Below are 13,396 nucleotides of genomic sequence, written 5' to 3' on the forward strand. Positions count from 1 at the left end.
GAATAGAGCCATTGGTCAGCACAATCTATCACATTGGAATGTCTTATATAGCACAGTTTATATCGGTGATCACAAATATTTTTATTACACTGTTGAAATAGATTAAATGTACTTAATTGTAACCTTCATGAAATACTTGTTTATAATCACACACTCATAAATGCATGTATTGTAATGGCCAAATTGAGCTGGTGGGAATGTCACCATTTCATTGCAAACCAAATAAGGCAGGCTTATCAGAAATGTTAATTTCTACAGCAGAGAAATTAACAAACAATCTAACTTTGACTTATTTTCCCAAGGAAAGAAGAATACGTTAATGTGGAGTATTACATTAAAGCTGTGTTCCCCTATAACTTTGTATAGTTACAAGCTGTTAGTAGGAATAGACGTGATGGGTACTAGCTGCATCAGCATTGGGCAACAGTGTTGCAGCCAGGGTAGAGAGAACTCATTCATAAAGAATGCTGTGATATCAGCCGTTGCTGATAGAACCGTGACGTGTTATAATAAGGTTGATATAAGTAGGGAAATGTAACTTGTTTCAAAGCGCATAACTATAGCTACTCTACCCTCCAATTAGCATTGCCATGCATGTACTCGGCAATACATAAAATTGTATTTCTTCACTGCTGTAGCTAATACAAAGTTGAATTTCCAATATGGTGTAGAGGTTGTTGTTGTACAGTGGACTGTTGTCATGTCTCCGCAGTGCCTGTAGTGGTGCTGTGAGGAGTCTACTGTGGACTGAACTAAAATCCTCAGCAGCTCCCAACTGCTAATATTTGCTGTGGATAAACCTCATTTACATGCATCAGTATTTTCAATTATATTGTATTCGAATAGGAGCATTATTAGTATCCTAAAATATAGATTATCGATGCACAAATAGGCAAGCTGATTCTTCTGGCACTTCTACAGTCTTTCCGGAGTGAATACCCTACATAGCCTATACCAATTGAAGGTAAGCGAAGCCTCTTCACAGCCTCGACTTCGATTTTTGGGGAGCCCGGTTATGGCGCAGGACTAGAAGGACGACTTTGCTACTCGAGGCCCTAGGATTATTAGGTCTGGTAGGCCTTATTGTTTAATGTTGAAACGTTTTATTTGTATTACACAACATATTATAATTATAGCTGGTTAATGAGCTGTAATATACATACGTTCACAACATTTCATTAATCATCTAAATGTATTTTTCTAAACAGAAAATGATCAGATGACTTGCATGCAATGTTTTGTTTTGAAGGCCTTTTTGAACGGGCCTCTGTGCCTCCCCTTGCCGTATGTTTGGTTCTCGTGAAATCCTAGTCTGAAGATCTTTTTATACTATCAAATATATTTCAGTTTACTGAAAATGGAGCATAATATTTCATAGACATCTTCTGGTGTATATTGATGTTTCCGTTTCCTGGCTACCGCAACTTTTGTGTTTTTAGCGTAGTTGGCTAATGTTAACTAATGTGCTAACGTTAGCTAACGACATATCGCTAGACAGTAGGCTACATTGGCACTTGTATAAGGTAGCTAGTTATGTATGATAATGTATGTCGTTAACATATACATTTGTAATTGTTGTCCAATGCCAATACTTTTCGGAGGTGTGCAAATTGGCCAAAATGTAGCTAGTTAACTAGCTACTAACGTTAGCAATGTAGCTAGCTAGATAGCTAACGTTAGCTAGCTAGCTCGGTTTGCTAACGTTACCTGACTAAGTTGCTAGCTAACGTAAGATAGGTAGCAAGTAGGTAAATATAATAGCTAACCATTTTTTTTGATAACTAGCTAGTATTTGTTGAGCTGTTTAGCAGATAATTAGACACGTAGTTTACTTAACGTTATTACATTTGCTCAAGAAGTGTGCATGTATTAGCTAGCTAGCTATTCCTTCAGTTTTAATCATAACGTTAGTTAGGTAATAGTTGTATTTTTACGAGAGCCTCATTTAATTCAAGGTTATCTAACGTTAACTAGCTAATGGAACAACTGGTGACATTCTGAAAATGACATTGTGACAATACAGGACAGCGTTTCCACATCCTGTATTTATTTGCATGTAACGGGCAACTTCAGTCTAACTGCATCCTCGTGCGCATGAATGTACTGTGGCCACAGGTATGGGGAAGCATTACAGTACTTTCTACAACTGATTGCCCTAAGCCAAAAATGTCCCTTTACAGCATTGGTTAAAAAACAAATTAAACAAACATGAAGTCATATGCCACAGATCCTCCTATTATTTCGGTCATGTGTGCATGTTTTACGCTAGTAGACTATTTGGCGTACCTCATGAACAAATTATTGATCAGATTCCTGAATTGTGCACGGTGATGTTGCTAACAAGTCAGACTATAGAGTCAAGGGAGCTGTAAATGTTTATTTCTGTACCCCCAGTCTGTTTGTGTTTGTCTTGTTTGCATATTCAGGGCAGTCTCTGCATTACTGTGCATGATGTAAGACTTATGGTTTTCCCTGGCATCTTCCTCTCCCATCAGCTGATGTTCTCAAGGACAAGAGTCACGTGATGTATGAGGGCAAACACATCCACTTCTCGGAGGTGGACAATAAGCCATTGTGCTCATACAGCCCAAAGCTCTGCAAGCAGCGCAGGCTCAATGGCTATGCCTTCTGTATCCGTCATGTCCTGGAGGATAAGACTGCCCCCTTCAAGCAATGTGAATATGTGGCCAAGTACAACAGCCAACAGTGCACCAACCCCATCCCCAAGTCTGAGGACCGCAGGTGGGTGTGACGATACAATAGAAAGTTGTCCTCTGCACTGAGGACGGTAGGTCTTTGTCATTGACCCATCTGTCATAGTTGTGAGCAGCTTGTTAAACGTGTGTGTGTTCCACAGATACTGTAACAGCCACCTCCAAGTTCTTGGGTTTATCCCCAAGAAGGAGCGGAAGAAGAAGCATGATACATTGGAGGAGATGCGCTCACGACCTCACCTGGAGTCAGTGGCTCTTAACATAACTGTGCCCTCGCTGGCCCTGAAGGCCTCCAACGGCCTGGACGAGCTGCCACCCTCTCCACCCTGTACCCGTTTCCTACCCCTCCCAGACGGGGAGATCCTGGACCCTTTTGCCTTTTATGAGGACGACACAAACGGGGAAGAGTGCGCTGCTCAGAAGGGCTTCGCCGTCAGGAAGAAACTTCACAGTCGGCTGGTACTCAGCCAGAAACTCCAGCTCCACCATCACGACACTGACTTTCTCCAACCACCTCTAGAGCACTTTAGCCCCTCTCCTCTTCCCATTGTGCACCCCTCATCACCCCTCCACCCTCACCTCCCCCGTAAACAGCAGACAGGACTCCTCCAGCCTCCCCAGCACTCCACCATGCCCTCGTTTGTCCTCCCAGGACAGCAGCAGGGTTTTTTATGCAAGCCAGCTCCACCTCAGACTCCCGCCTTTCTGCCTGTCGGGCTGCCCCCCAACACGGCTCCCAGTCAGGTGCAGTCCTCTGGTCCCCCCCTCAGCAGGAAAGCTCTGTTCACTGCCACGCCCTTGCCATCCAGTAGCTGGGAAAGCACTCAGCGGCATATGGTGGCCATGCGCCCAGCTGCCTTCTCACCTCCCCCTGCCTGCCTGGCCAGGTTACAGCATCTGGTACAGCTCTGCGCCCAAAGACATCAGGAGCACGGAGACCTTTTCCCTCATCTAGGTACCTCTTCTCCCTATCCATGTTAAATAGAGTTTACACAGGAGCACGGAGACCTTTTCCCTCATCTAGGTACCTCTTCTCCCTATCCATGTTAAATAGAGTTTACACAGGAGCACGGAGACCTTTTCCCTCATCTAGGTACCTCTTCTCCCTATCCATGTTAAATAGAGTTTACACAGGAGCACGGAGACCTTTTCCCTCATCTAGGTACCTCTTCTCCCTATCCATGTTAAATAGAGTTTACACAGGCAGCACAATTCTGATAAAAAAAATGTCACTACTAATTGTTCTTTTGATCTGATGTGAAAATATCTGATTTGATTAGTCAGTAGACCAATTAGTGGGTGGAAAAAATCAATTTGAGTAATTTAGAAGATGCTCTTATCCAGAGCGACTTGCAGTTGGTGCATTCATCTTAAGATATCTAGGTGGAACAACCACTTATCTCAGTCATAGTAAGTACATTTTTACCTCAAAGTAGGTATCAGCATAGTCAGTGCTAAGTAGGAAACGACAAGTGTAAGTGTTAGTTTACAAAAGGCTATTATTACTTTTAAAAAGTTTTTGGGGCTTATTAGTTGTGGGACATGGGGTCTGTGTAATATAGATGATCTGACACTATGCTGCTGAGGCCAGCTGGTCTAACAGGCTATTTTCTTTCAGGGTTGGACTGGTCTGAAGACAGTGCAGAGGATGATGACGTGGAGGCCGAGAGAGTTCCACCATATCACAACGCCTGGAGACTACAGGAAGGACACACACAGGACGTGTATGTTGCTTTCTCACATGCTCACAGTTAGGCTCTCATTGTAGTCAGACATGGATAGGCTATGACTGTTGTTTATTTTTTCCCATCACAGCTCTGATGAAGATGCTGGTAGCTCTCGGAGAACACGTCTGGCGCGGCTGTGCTCGTACCTCCAGGATAAATACAAGCACTTGTGCAGGCAGGAGAGGGCAACCATGCGCCAGAAGAGATACCGCTATGCCTTCCGCAAAGCCCTGCTGCATGCCGCCAGTAAAGACCCTGACTGTGCTGGCCAGTTGATCCAGGAGCTGCGCAAGGTCTCCCAGACCCCGTCAAGGTACCCACACTCAACACTGGACTCAAAACTCCCTAGGGCCTGGATAGTCTCCTTCAATATCATCTGTCAATGGATAATCTCCCAAAATTCGTGACGGAAGTTATAATTAGTGCCCAGGCCCTAGATACTCGAGTCTTTCCTGGTCAGGTGGGCACGTGATCAGGAGAGGCACCTGTTCCCAGTAATGATAGTTGTGTTCTGAAGAGCTAAGGGAGTTCTGAGGGAGTGTTGATATGCTAGTTGTGTTGTGAATAGCTGAGGAAGTGTTGATGTGGTTGTGTCCTGAGCGTGGGTCTGTCTCTCTGCTCAGTGCGCTGGGGCAGCAGGAGACAGAGGCGGGAATCTGCACTGGAAGCACCAAGGGCCGGGCCTGCAGTAGCCAAGCTCTACCCTTCACCCGACACTGCTTCCAGCGTATCCTTTTCACCAACCCCTTACATCAGTTACATGGCACACTGGACTCTTAGGGCTAAACTGTAGTTTATTAGGGAATATGGCTTTTTAACTTGTCTTATTGCAACTTAGCGAATAGATTGAAATGATGGGTCCTGTTTTTGACACACGACTGTGTGTGCTATCTTTTCCATTGGAGTGTTTCCTTCACGGTTTCTCTGCAGACGTTCTGTTGAATCGCTCCCAGCAGCTCTTCTCCAGTTGCACAGCCAAATTTGCAGATGGACAACAATGCTCCATCCCTGTGTTTGACATCACGCATCAGACACCGCTCTGTGAGGAGCATGCCAAAAAGATGGTGAGTTCCCCTTCAGTCAGTAAATTGGAGCATTGCCATTGTAATACCTATGGCACAGTATCTGCTCTATATTACTATACTTGTGGACATGTGTTTTTCCTGTAGGACAATTTCCTGCGTGGGGATGGTAACAGAAGAGTGCAGCACCAGCAGCAGCGGAAGCCGCGGAAGAAGAGCAAACCGCCGGCGCTCACCAAGAAACACAAAAAGAAGAGGAGGAGAGGGCCATGGCGGCCCCAGAAGCCCATCCCGCCGGCTCTGCCCCAGGGGAACTTGGGAATGCCTTCCTCCTCCAGCCTGACCATGCCCACCCAGGCTGGCATCAGGTCTGTCCCACTCACTTAATCTCTCTTGTCCTCTCTCAGCTCTAGTATTAACTAGGAATGTAAAGATACGCATCTGTCCCCGATTCAAATGTTTAAGATAATGTACGACTGCCTCGGTCCACGGACACTAATCCATGGATCGGTCAGAAAATTGATTCAAATGTTACGAATCTCCGATTAATCTTTTTTTTGATGTTGCGTATATTACTTTCTTCTACGTAGTCTTTTGTGACAACTGACGCGTCCTCTCCTTCATTGTCGAACTAAGCATGTAACTGTTGACAGGCATATCAGTAGCCTAGTCAAACTGCGCACTGTGCCAAGCTTTGCGCACTGTGCCAAGCTTTGCGCGCTGACCAGCTCTCATCTGGCTATACCTGCTGAACTGTGCATACAATATATTTTATTTTGATTGTTCAGGTTTACGATCAGCAATAGTTTTGCTTTAAAGTTACATTATGCATAAATCGCTCTGCCATTTCCTGGTTGCTAAAATTCTAATAGTTTGCCTAATTGCAGTTTTTGACAAAACAAGTGTAGAGGATCGTTGTGCCATCTAAACCCCTGTGAAATATCTTTTCAATAACCAAAAATATTGTATTTTCAGCTGTTTGAAGCATGCTGTACAAAACCGAAAGTAAAAGATGCAAAAACAAAACTTAAGAACAGGAAGCATAGAAATAGCGCACACAGATCTACCTACAACTTCTTAGACTTGCTTTCAATGAGAATGACAGATCTATAACTCACATTTCTATGTGAATTTGGTCGGGTCACCCAAAAAGTGACATATTGCAGCTTTAAACAATCCATGTATATCAGGGCTGCCCAACCCTCTTCCTGGAGATCTAGTGACCTGTAGGTTTTCAGTCCAACCCTAATTTAACATATCTGATTCAGCTAGTTAAGGTCTTGTTGAGCAGCTAATAAGTAGAATCAGGTGTGTTAAATTAGGGTTGGACTGAAAACTCACAGGATGGTAGATCTCAAGGAAGAGAGTTGGGCAGCCCTGGTATACCATGGTTGACAGAGGAAGAACAATGATTACAAGCACCACCCTCCTTTTGAAGCTTCCAGTCTGTTATTCGAACTCAATCAGCATGACAGAGTGATCTCCAGCCTTGTCCTCGTCAACACTCACACCTGTGTTAACGAGACAATCACTGACATGATGTCAGCTGGTCCTTTTGTGACAGGGCTGAAATGCAGTGGAAATGTTTTTTTGGGGATTCGGTTCATTTGCATGGCGAAGAGGGACTTTGCAATTTATCTGATCACTCTTCATAACATTCTGGAGTATGTTGCAAATTGCCATCATACAAACTGAGGCAGCAGACTTTGAAAATTAATATTTGTGTCATTCTCAACTTTTGGCCACGACTGTAGATATAAATATATTGATAAGCGATGACCGAGCAGCATAGGCAAGATGCAAAGATGGTATAGAATACAGTATATACATATGAGATGAGTAATGCAAGATATGTGAACATTATTAAAGTGGCATTATTAACGTGATTAGTGATCCATGAAAAGGTAGAGATCTGTTTTTTGCATGGGCTTCATCTCAATCCAGCGCGTCCACTGACGTCAGCCTTCCACACCTGCGGTGGAAAGTGGCAGAGCTATAGTGCTGTTTATCCGACCAGGAGACATCCTGAAAATCAGTCTTCTCACAAAAACATCTGTAGCATGCAAACTGTTTGGCCTACAAACTAATATGACTGTGTATAAAGATGAGGCTCTCACGTTCTCCGCCTTGTTCTACGACCCCCACGGGACTCGTATGAAGGTAACTTGGAACCGGTTTAATTTTTTTTGTTATGGAAGTAGTTTTGTCCTCCCCCCCCCAAAAAAGGGGTTAAATATGTAAAAAAATAAAAATAATTATATATAATAATTCCTGAGCTTTCTTATATCTCCTAGATATAGGACAGACACTTCAAAACCTTAGTCAAAAAATAAATCATAAGGAATGTTTTGCCGTTTACGAATATGTTATTCACTTAGTTTTTATGGCTATAGTAGTAAAGGCCAAATTCAATATTTTATTAAGTACTTTTTTTGATACCTACAGGGGTCCTAAAATTCATAATCGAATAGCTAAATGATCCATGGTATGATCATCTTAAAACAATTCCTTATGTTAGCTTAGTAGAACCCCTCTTCGCCTCATAGGCTTAGACTTTTAGGGGCTAAACTTGTAATCATGGTCGAATTACCAACCGTGGGGCCCCCATTGATTTTGTTAGTGGCTCTCACTCAGATATCATATAAAAACTGCTAACATTTCTCTCCACCCTATGGCATAATGTGCAGAATTGCAGGAAATTAACTGTAAAATTGCTAATTTCTCTCCGCCCCATGGCAAAATTAGTAAAATGGCTGGAAATGAGTTTCAACATTGCAAAATCTTCTCTCTGCCCAATGGCAAAATGTGTAGATTTTCCGCAAACTTGCTTTAAAACTGCTAAAAATGTTCTGCGGCCCATGGCAAAATGTGTAGAATTGCAGGAAATTAACTCTTAAGATAGGGCCCCCAAAAGTCTAGGACCGGCTCTGACTACATATGTTGGTATGCAGACCAGTGAGCCACTGCGGCCCCCCATGATCCGATTTTTTTTTTTTTTTTTTTTTTGTGGCCCCCACCCCCATCTAAGTTGCCCATCCCTGACATACATAATTTACACACACACACACATAGCATATGTTTTACTGTCCTTGTGGGGAACTAACATTTTATTTCCATTCAAAGTCCTATTTCCCCTCCAATCTTAGCCTAACCCTGAGCCTAGCCCCCGAGCTTAAAATAGCCTTCGTCCTTATGAGGATGTGGGAAATGTCCACATGGAGATCATTTTCCTTGTTTTACTATCCTTGTGGGGACTTTTAGGGATTTCCGGTACCCACGAGGATACTAATACAAGCACGCACGCATGCTCAGCGAGACCCAGCTCAGAGAGACCCAGCTCAGAGAGAATGGATAATGAATGTTTTTATGCAACCAATGTTAGTGCATCGAACCGAATCGCATCGATTTGTTCTCAAGTCAAACAGAATTGCACTGAATCGTTTCAAACTAAAACGTATGGTTCCTGTATAAATGGGAGCCCATCTATCTAGATAGATGTGTATCGAATTGTCTTGAAAGGGAAAGGTATCAATATATTGTCACAAATGACTGCACAGTCCTATTAGTGTACACTAGGAATTCTATTTTATGAAGCTGTCTTGGTGGCAGGAGTCCTTCGACGCCCGAACTGAGCACTGATGAGCTTCCTGATGACATCACCAATGACATGGCAGACATTCCAAATGACCTTGAGCTTAACCAGGAAGACTTCTCGGACGTGTTACCCAGGCTCCCCGACGACCTGCAGGACTTTGACTTGTTTGAAGGTACACTTCATTTGCTTATTGTCATGGATTTCACTGCTCAAGGTCCTATTCATGAATGTTAGTTTATACTTTTAGATTTGACCTACTATATAACCTCAGTTAGATTAAGACTTTCGGGTTTGTCACTTGAATAACTGAAGTCTCAACTATTTACTCCCATTTCTTCTGGATATCTTGAGAAAGGGAGATTTTGGTAGATTCCTAGAGTGTGGGTAAGAAAGTTGTGTATATCCTCAGGTAAAAATGGGGAGCTGCTACCCACCACGGAGGAGGCTGAGGAGCTGGTGCGAGCACTGCAGGCTGGGCTGATGGGCTCCTACCCAGACTCCCTGGTGTGCCTGACCTCCATGGCGGAGCTGGCGCAGGCAGACGGAGTGGACCATCGGGTCATGGCAGCAGTGTTTCCTGGGCCAGGGGTCCAGCCGGGTGGGATTGGAGACCTGCTCAACGGCCGCATCCCCCCAGAGAACTTCTCCAGCCTGGAGCTGGAGGATAACCTGCTGCACTCTGCTGGGGGCCACTTCTCTTCTGCGGTGTCACCTCAGCAGCCCCCTGCCCAGGGCCAGCCCCCCCCCCCGGGGCCTAGCCTCACCACCCCCACAGTTGCACAGAGCCCCCTGTCAGAGCGAACGTTCCCCCGGACACACCAGCCCAACATCCTGGCCAAGCCTGAGGCGCCCACCTCGTCTCCACAGGGCAGCCATTACAGCAGCGAGCATGTGCCATCCCCCTACAGTGATCACATGTCCTCCCCCCATGCCACCTCCTTCCAGACAGAGACTCCTCTCCTTCTGGAGGTCCCTCTGAGCGGGGTACCAGGTCCCCCGCAGTCCTCCTGGAACATCCTCCACCTGCCCCTCACTGACCCCACACAGTTTGGCAACCTCATCAGACCTGAGGGCCACCTCATATCCACCTCTCTTTCCACTCCCCCTTCCTCCACCTCCCACTCTGTGACCCTGCAGCCCATGGCTGCCCTCTCAGCGATCCCCCAGAGTGGCCTGACGGGCTTGACTGCTCCCCCTGACCCCTCACCACGCGACCTCCTGACCTCCACCCAGTCCAAGCAGCAGCTCCCTCAGTTCAGCGCTGCCTTCGGCCACCAGCTGGCCTCCCACAGTGGCATCCCCAAGGACGTGCAGCCCAGTCACAGCTCCACGGCGCCCCCCACTGGCTTCTCCATAGCTAGTGCCACCGCTGCAAGTGCCAACAGTGCAACACCCCCCTTTCCACACAGTGACTAAGAGCAAGCCGGTCAAACCATGGACTCTAGACACTCATTCACCCACAGTCGATGCATTTTCCATCTACTTCAAGTGTGAAATGTGGTAACGGTGCACTATACTATCTGAATTTCCACAACCTCAGATATTCCATAACTGTAATGATTTGGTGATGTTATAGCCATTTGAAAGGGTATGCAAGAGTCCAGTGGTTTGATGTGAACGCCGCTCGAGGGTTTCACCAGCAGGGGGAGATGTTGGGCAGCGTTTGTGTGGAGGGAGGTCGCTCAGTAGAAACATGGACAGACGTGGAGGAACATTGGAGGAAGTACCTTAGGAGCGATTATTCCTATCATAGTGACCGCAACAGTGCTAGAGAATTCTGTGACAAAGCCTCAATCAGTGGTCTGTTTTTTTTTTCTGTCGTCAGTTTAGTCCTGTCTAACTATAACCTGCCTTGCTATGATCGTTGCATCGCCTCATCTGTTCCTCATTCCATTCACCTTTTGAAAGAGATTCTAGGGTAGATCCTTTGTAGGCATCTATGTGTGTGACCCATTATGAAGCAACAGAGGAAATTGCTCTGTGGAATATCATGAAGTAGACTCCTCTCCTCCCACGACTTAACAGACACAGAATTTGGCCGAACCACTTTTAAACAGCTTTTTTTTTATATTGTGTATATATTTGGTATTTTATCGGTTTACTCAAATGTAAAAGGTCTTTTGACCTCAACATTGTTTGGGGAACTCCTTACGGGTGGCCTATTAGACATTTGAAGGTAAATCTTGTTACGTTAAGCAATAAACACATTGCCATACTCGGTCACAGTCGTGTGTAATGTATTGTATTAGTCTTCACTTTATGTATCTTCATTATGTAATCCATACCAATGTGGACCAGAAATATTTTGGGGCCTGTATAACTCTGTCATAAACAGTTTGTTCTAAATCAAGGCTAAACTGTTTGAGTAGAGATATAGACTGTAACAGAACACTGAACAGGAGCCAGCTTGCCAAGAGCATCTTAAGGCTATAAGTTCATTGTTAGGATCCTATAGTTCTAACGATGAACTTAGCCTAAAGACGCTTTTGGGAAACCGGGGCCATGTTAGGAAGCTTCTCTTGGGTCATACTTAGTTTCACATAGCGAAGGAAAAAAGGGTCACTGTTATTGCAAGGGTAATGGCCATATCCAGGGGCTTTATTGTCCACAACTCTCCATGGTGCTCTCTGGTCTTGCTAAATAATGGCGTTTTATAGGGACATGCATGCATGTGGTCCCTCTTAAGAGAGAAACTCTCTACTTCAGGAACCCAGTGGGGGGGGGGGAGAGAATGGTCCTCTTCAATATCAGAACTCATCCAATAAAGGACCAGAACGTTGTCTTTCACTAGTCTAGCAGTGTATATGGATACAGTGGATGTGTATATGGATGTGGAATTATGGCCCCCTTGTTTAACCCTCTGTTAGCTGTCTGTGTGGTAGTGACACCATTGATGTAAACAGGTGCAATGAGCGTTTCTGAGGAATAGCACTGTCTGTTGTACTACAAAATTATTATCAGGTGAATTAAGGTCAATGAAGCATGGGTCTCTTAACTGTTTGGTTAGGGAATGAGGATGGACTCTACCTGACAACTCTGTCCTATCTGCTTTAAATAACTCTTATTACAGCAGTAAACCATGAGTTTCGGTATATTTTTTTAACTGAAAGATACTCAGTGTTAAGTATTAGATATATTTGTAGGGTAGAAATCTCTACAGTGGGTTTTATTGGTGAGTTAACGAGTTGCAATGGATTGAAAATGAAGTAAAACAAAAAATAAAAAAAATCTTGCCATTTGCAAGGTGCTTGATGGAAACCTTTGTGGAAACCTTTCTCTTGTTTTAATGGCTATCAAAACTCTTCATTTAAAGTGGAATGATCGATGTTTGTGTACACTGTCAATTATAGACAATGTCTATAATTATGTAAGACAGTCATTATGATAGCTATTACATTCTGGCAAGCATTTGCTGCTGAAAGACTGGGATTGCATGGCGAGACAACCTGAGTGCAAAGCCACAACATTTCTCCCTCATTTACTACTGGATCACTCTAGGTAGCAGTAAATCCAACCATAGCGTTGCATACCATTTAACCATTTTTTTTCCTTTGCAAGTACTAGGCATATACATAACAGCACTTGTAATCAGTTTGGATTTGGAGCACATCACTGACCTGCGCTAAACAGGACTGAGAGAGGCCAGAGATTCGCCTAGTAGGCATCTTGCATTTTGTCAGGATACAGATTACTAACAGCTGTCGTTAACTGCACACACACATTTTTAAGACCTGAGCAGGCCCCGATTCCAACTGAAGGCCTAGTTCTTTCTCCTAGTTCCAAAGAGACACATTACCAGAGCAGACTCAAGTTTGTTTCTTTTGCTTGACCACCCCATTGTTGCTCCTAGATGTACAGCCCCTAGGAATTAGGTGGGCTGGAAAGTGGTCTTGAATTTGCGCAAGCAAGCGATACTGCTGTATTCACAAAGCATGAGATTAGACATTGCACAGCTAGACTCCCCACCAACGATATAGATCAAACTCCACGGGGCTCTGTAGGCGCTTGAAATCTGAGAGATGGCTGACAAATTCCTATACTCATTGAATGTACTGTATTACTGTTTTTAAACATGATAGGATGAGCTAATAATAATCTAGTCACCTTTTATTGGTCCTTGTTTAATTTGTCTAAGGTATTTTTTTGTATACAAAGGTTTACATTTTTATGTATATTTTTCTTGTGTACAAATGATGTAATATGTGTATAAACACTGTATGTAATATCTGTATATAGTGTGATAATTTGATCTGTTTTTGGATGTATAAATAAAACTTGCTGTGAGGTAATCGCTGACAGGGGTTGTGCAGTGTTTTTATTTCTAGATGATCAATTCGG

General features: G+C 44.1%; 1 protein-coding gene across 3 annotated transcripts; it reads left to right on the plus strand.

The window, feature by feature from the left end:
- Positions 1-75: 75 nt before the first annotated feature.
- On the plus strand, positions 76-13,352 carry LOC115160799 (INO80 complex subunit D). Of its 3 annotated transcripts, none has more exons than XM_029711221.1 (10): positions 76-1,068; positions 2,496-2,742; positions 2,858-3,669; positions 4,333-4,438; positions 4,530-4,754; positions 5,065-5,168; positions 5,372-5,505; positions 5,611-5,831; positions 9,073-9,230; positions 9,468-12,316. In XM_029711221.1, the coding sequence occupies exons 2-10, from the start codon at positions 2,525-2,527 to the stop codon at positions 10,472-10,474; spliced, it is 2,985 nt and encodes a 994-aa protein (XP_029567081.1). In that variant the 5' UTR covers positions 76-1,068; positions 2,496-2,524; the 3' UTR covers positions 10,475-12,316. The 3 variants fall into 3 exon arrangements, with proteins under 3 accessions (XP_029567081.1, XP_029567080.1, XP_029567082.1); XM_029711220.1 differs by having other exon boundaries at positions 76-964; XM_029711222.1 differs by lacking the exon at positions 76-1,068 and adding an exon at positions 1,748-2,115 and having other exon boundaries at positions 9,468-13,352.
- Positions 13,353-13,396: the final 44 nt, after the last annotated feature.

Source organism: Salmo trutta, chromosome 24, assembly GCF_901001165.1.
Source record: "Salmo trutta chromosome 24, fSalTru1.1, whole genome shotgun sequence".
NCBI classification, from domain to species: Eukaryota; Metazoa; Chordata; class Actinopteri; order Salmoniformes; family Salmonidae; genus Salmo; species Salmo trutta.

What these genes read in the sequence shown, in the direction of transcription:
- LOC115160799 (XM_029711221.1), top strand. Translation starts at nt 2,525, where the DNA reads ATGTATGAGGGCAAACACATCCACTTCTCGGAGGTGGACAATAAGCCA. An exon ending in AGACCTTTTCCCTCATCTAG is followed by an intron (nt 3,670 to 4,332) that starts GTACCTCTTCTC and finishes ATTTTCTTTCAG; the next exon opens with GGTTGGACTGGTCTGAAGAC. An exon ending in CACCCGACACTGCTTCCAGC is followed by an intron (nt 5,169 to 5,371) that starts GTATCCTTTTCA and finishes GTTTCTCTGCAG; the next exon opens with ACGTTCTGTTGAATCGCTCC.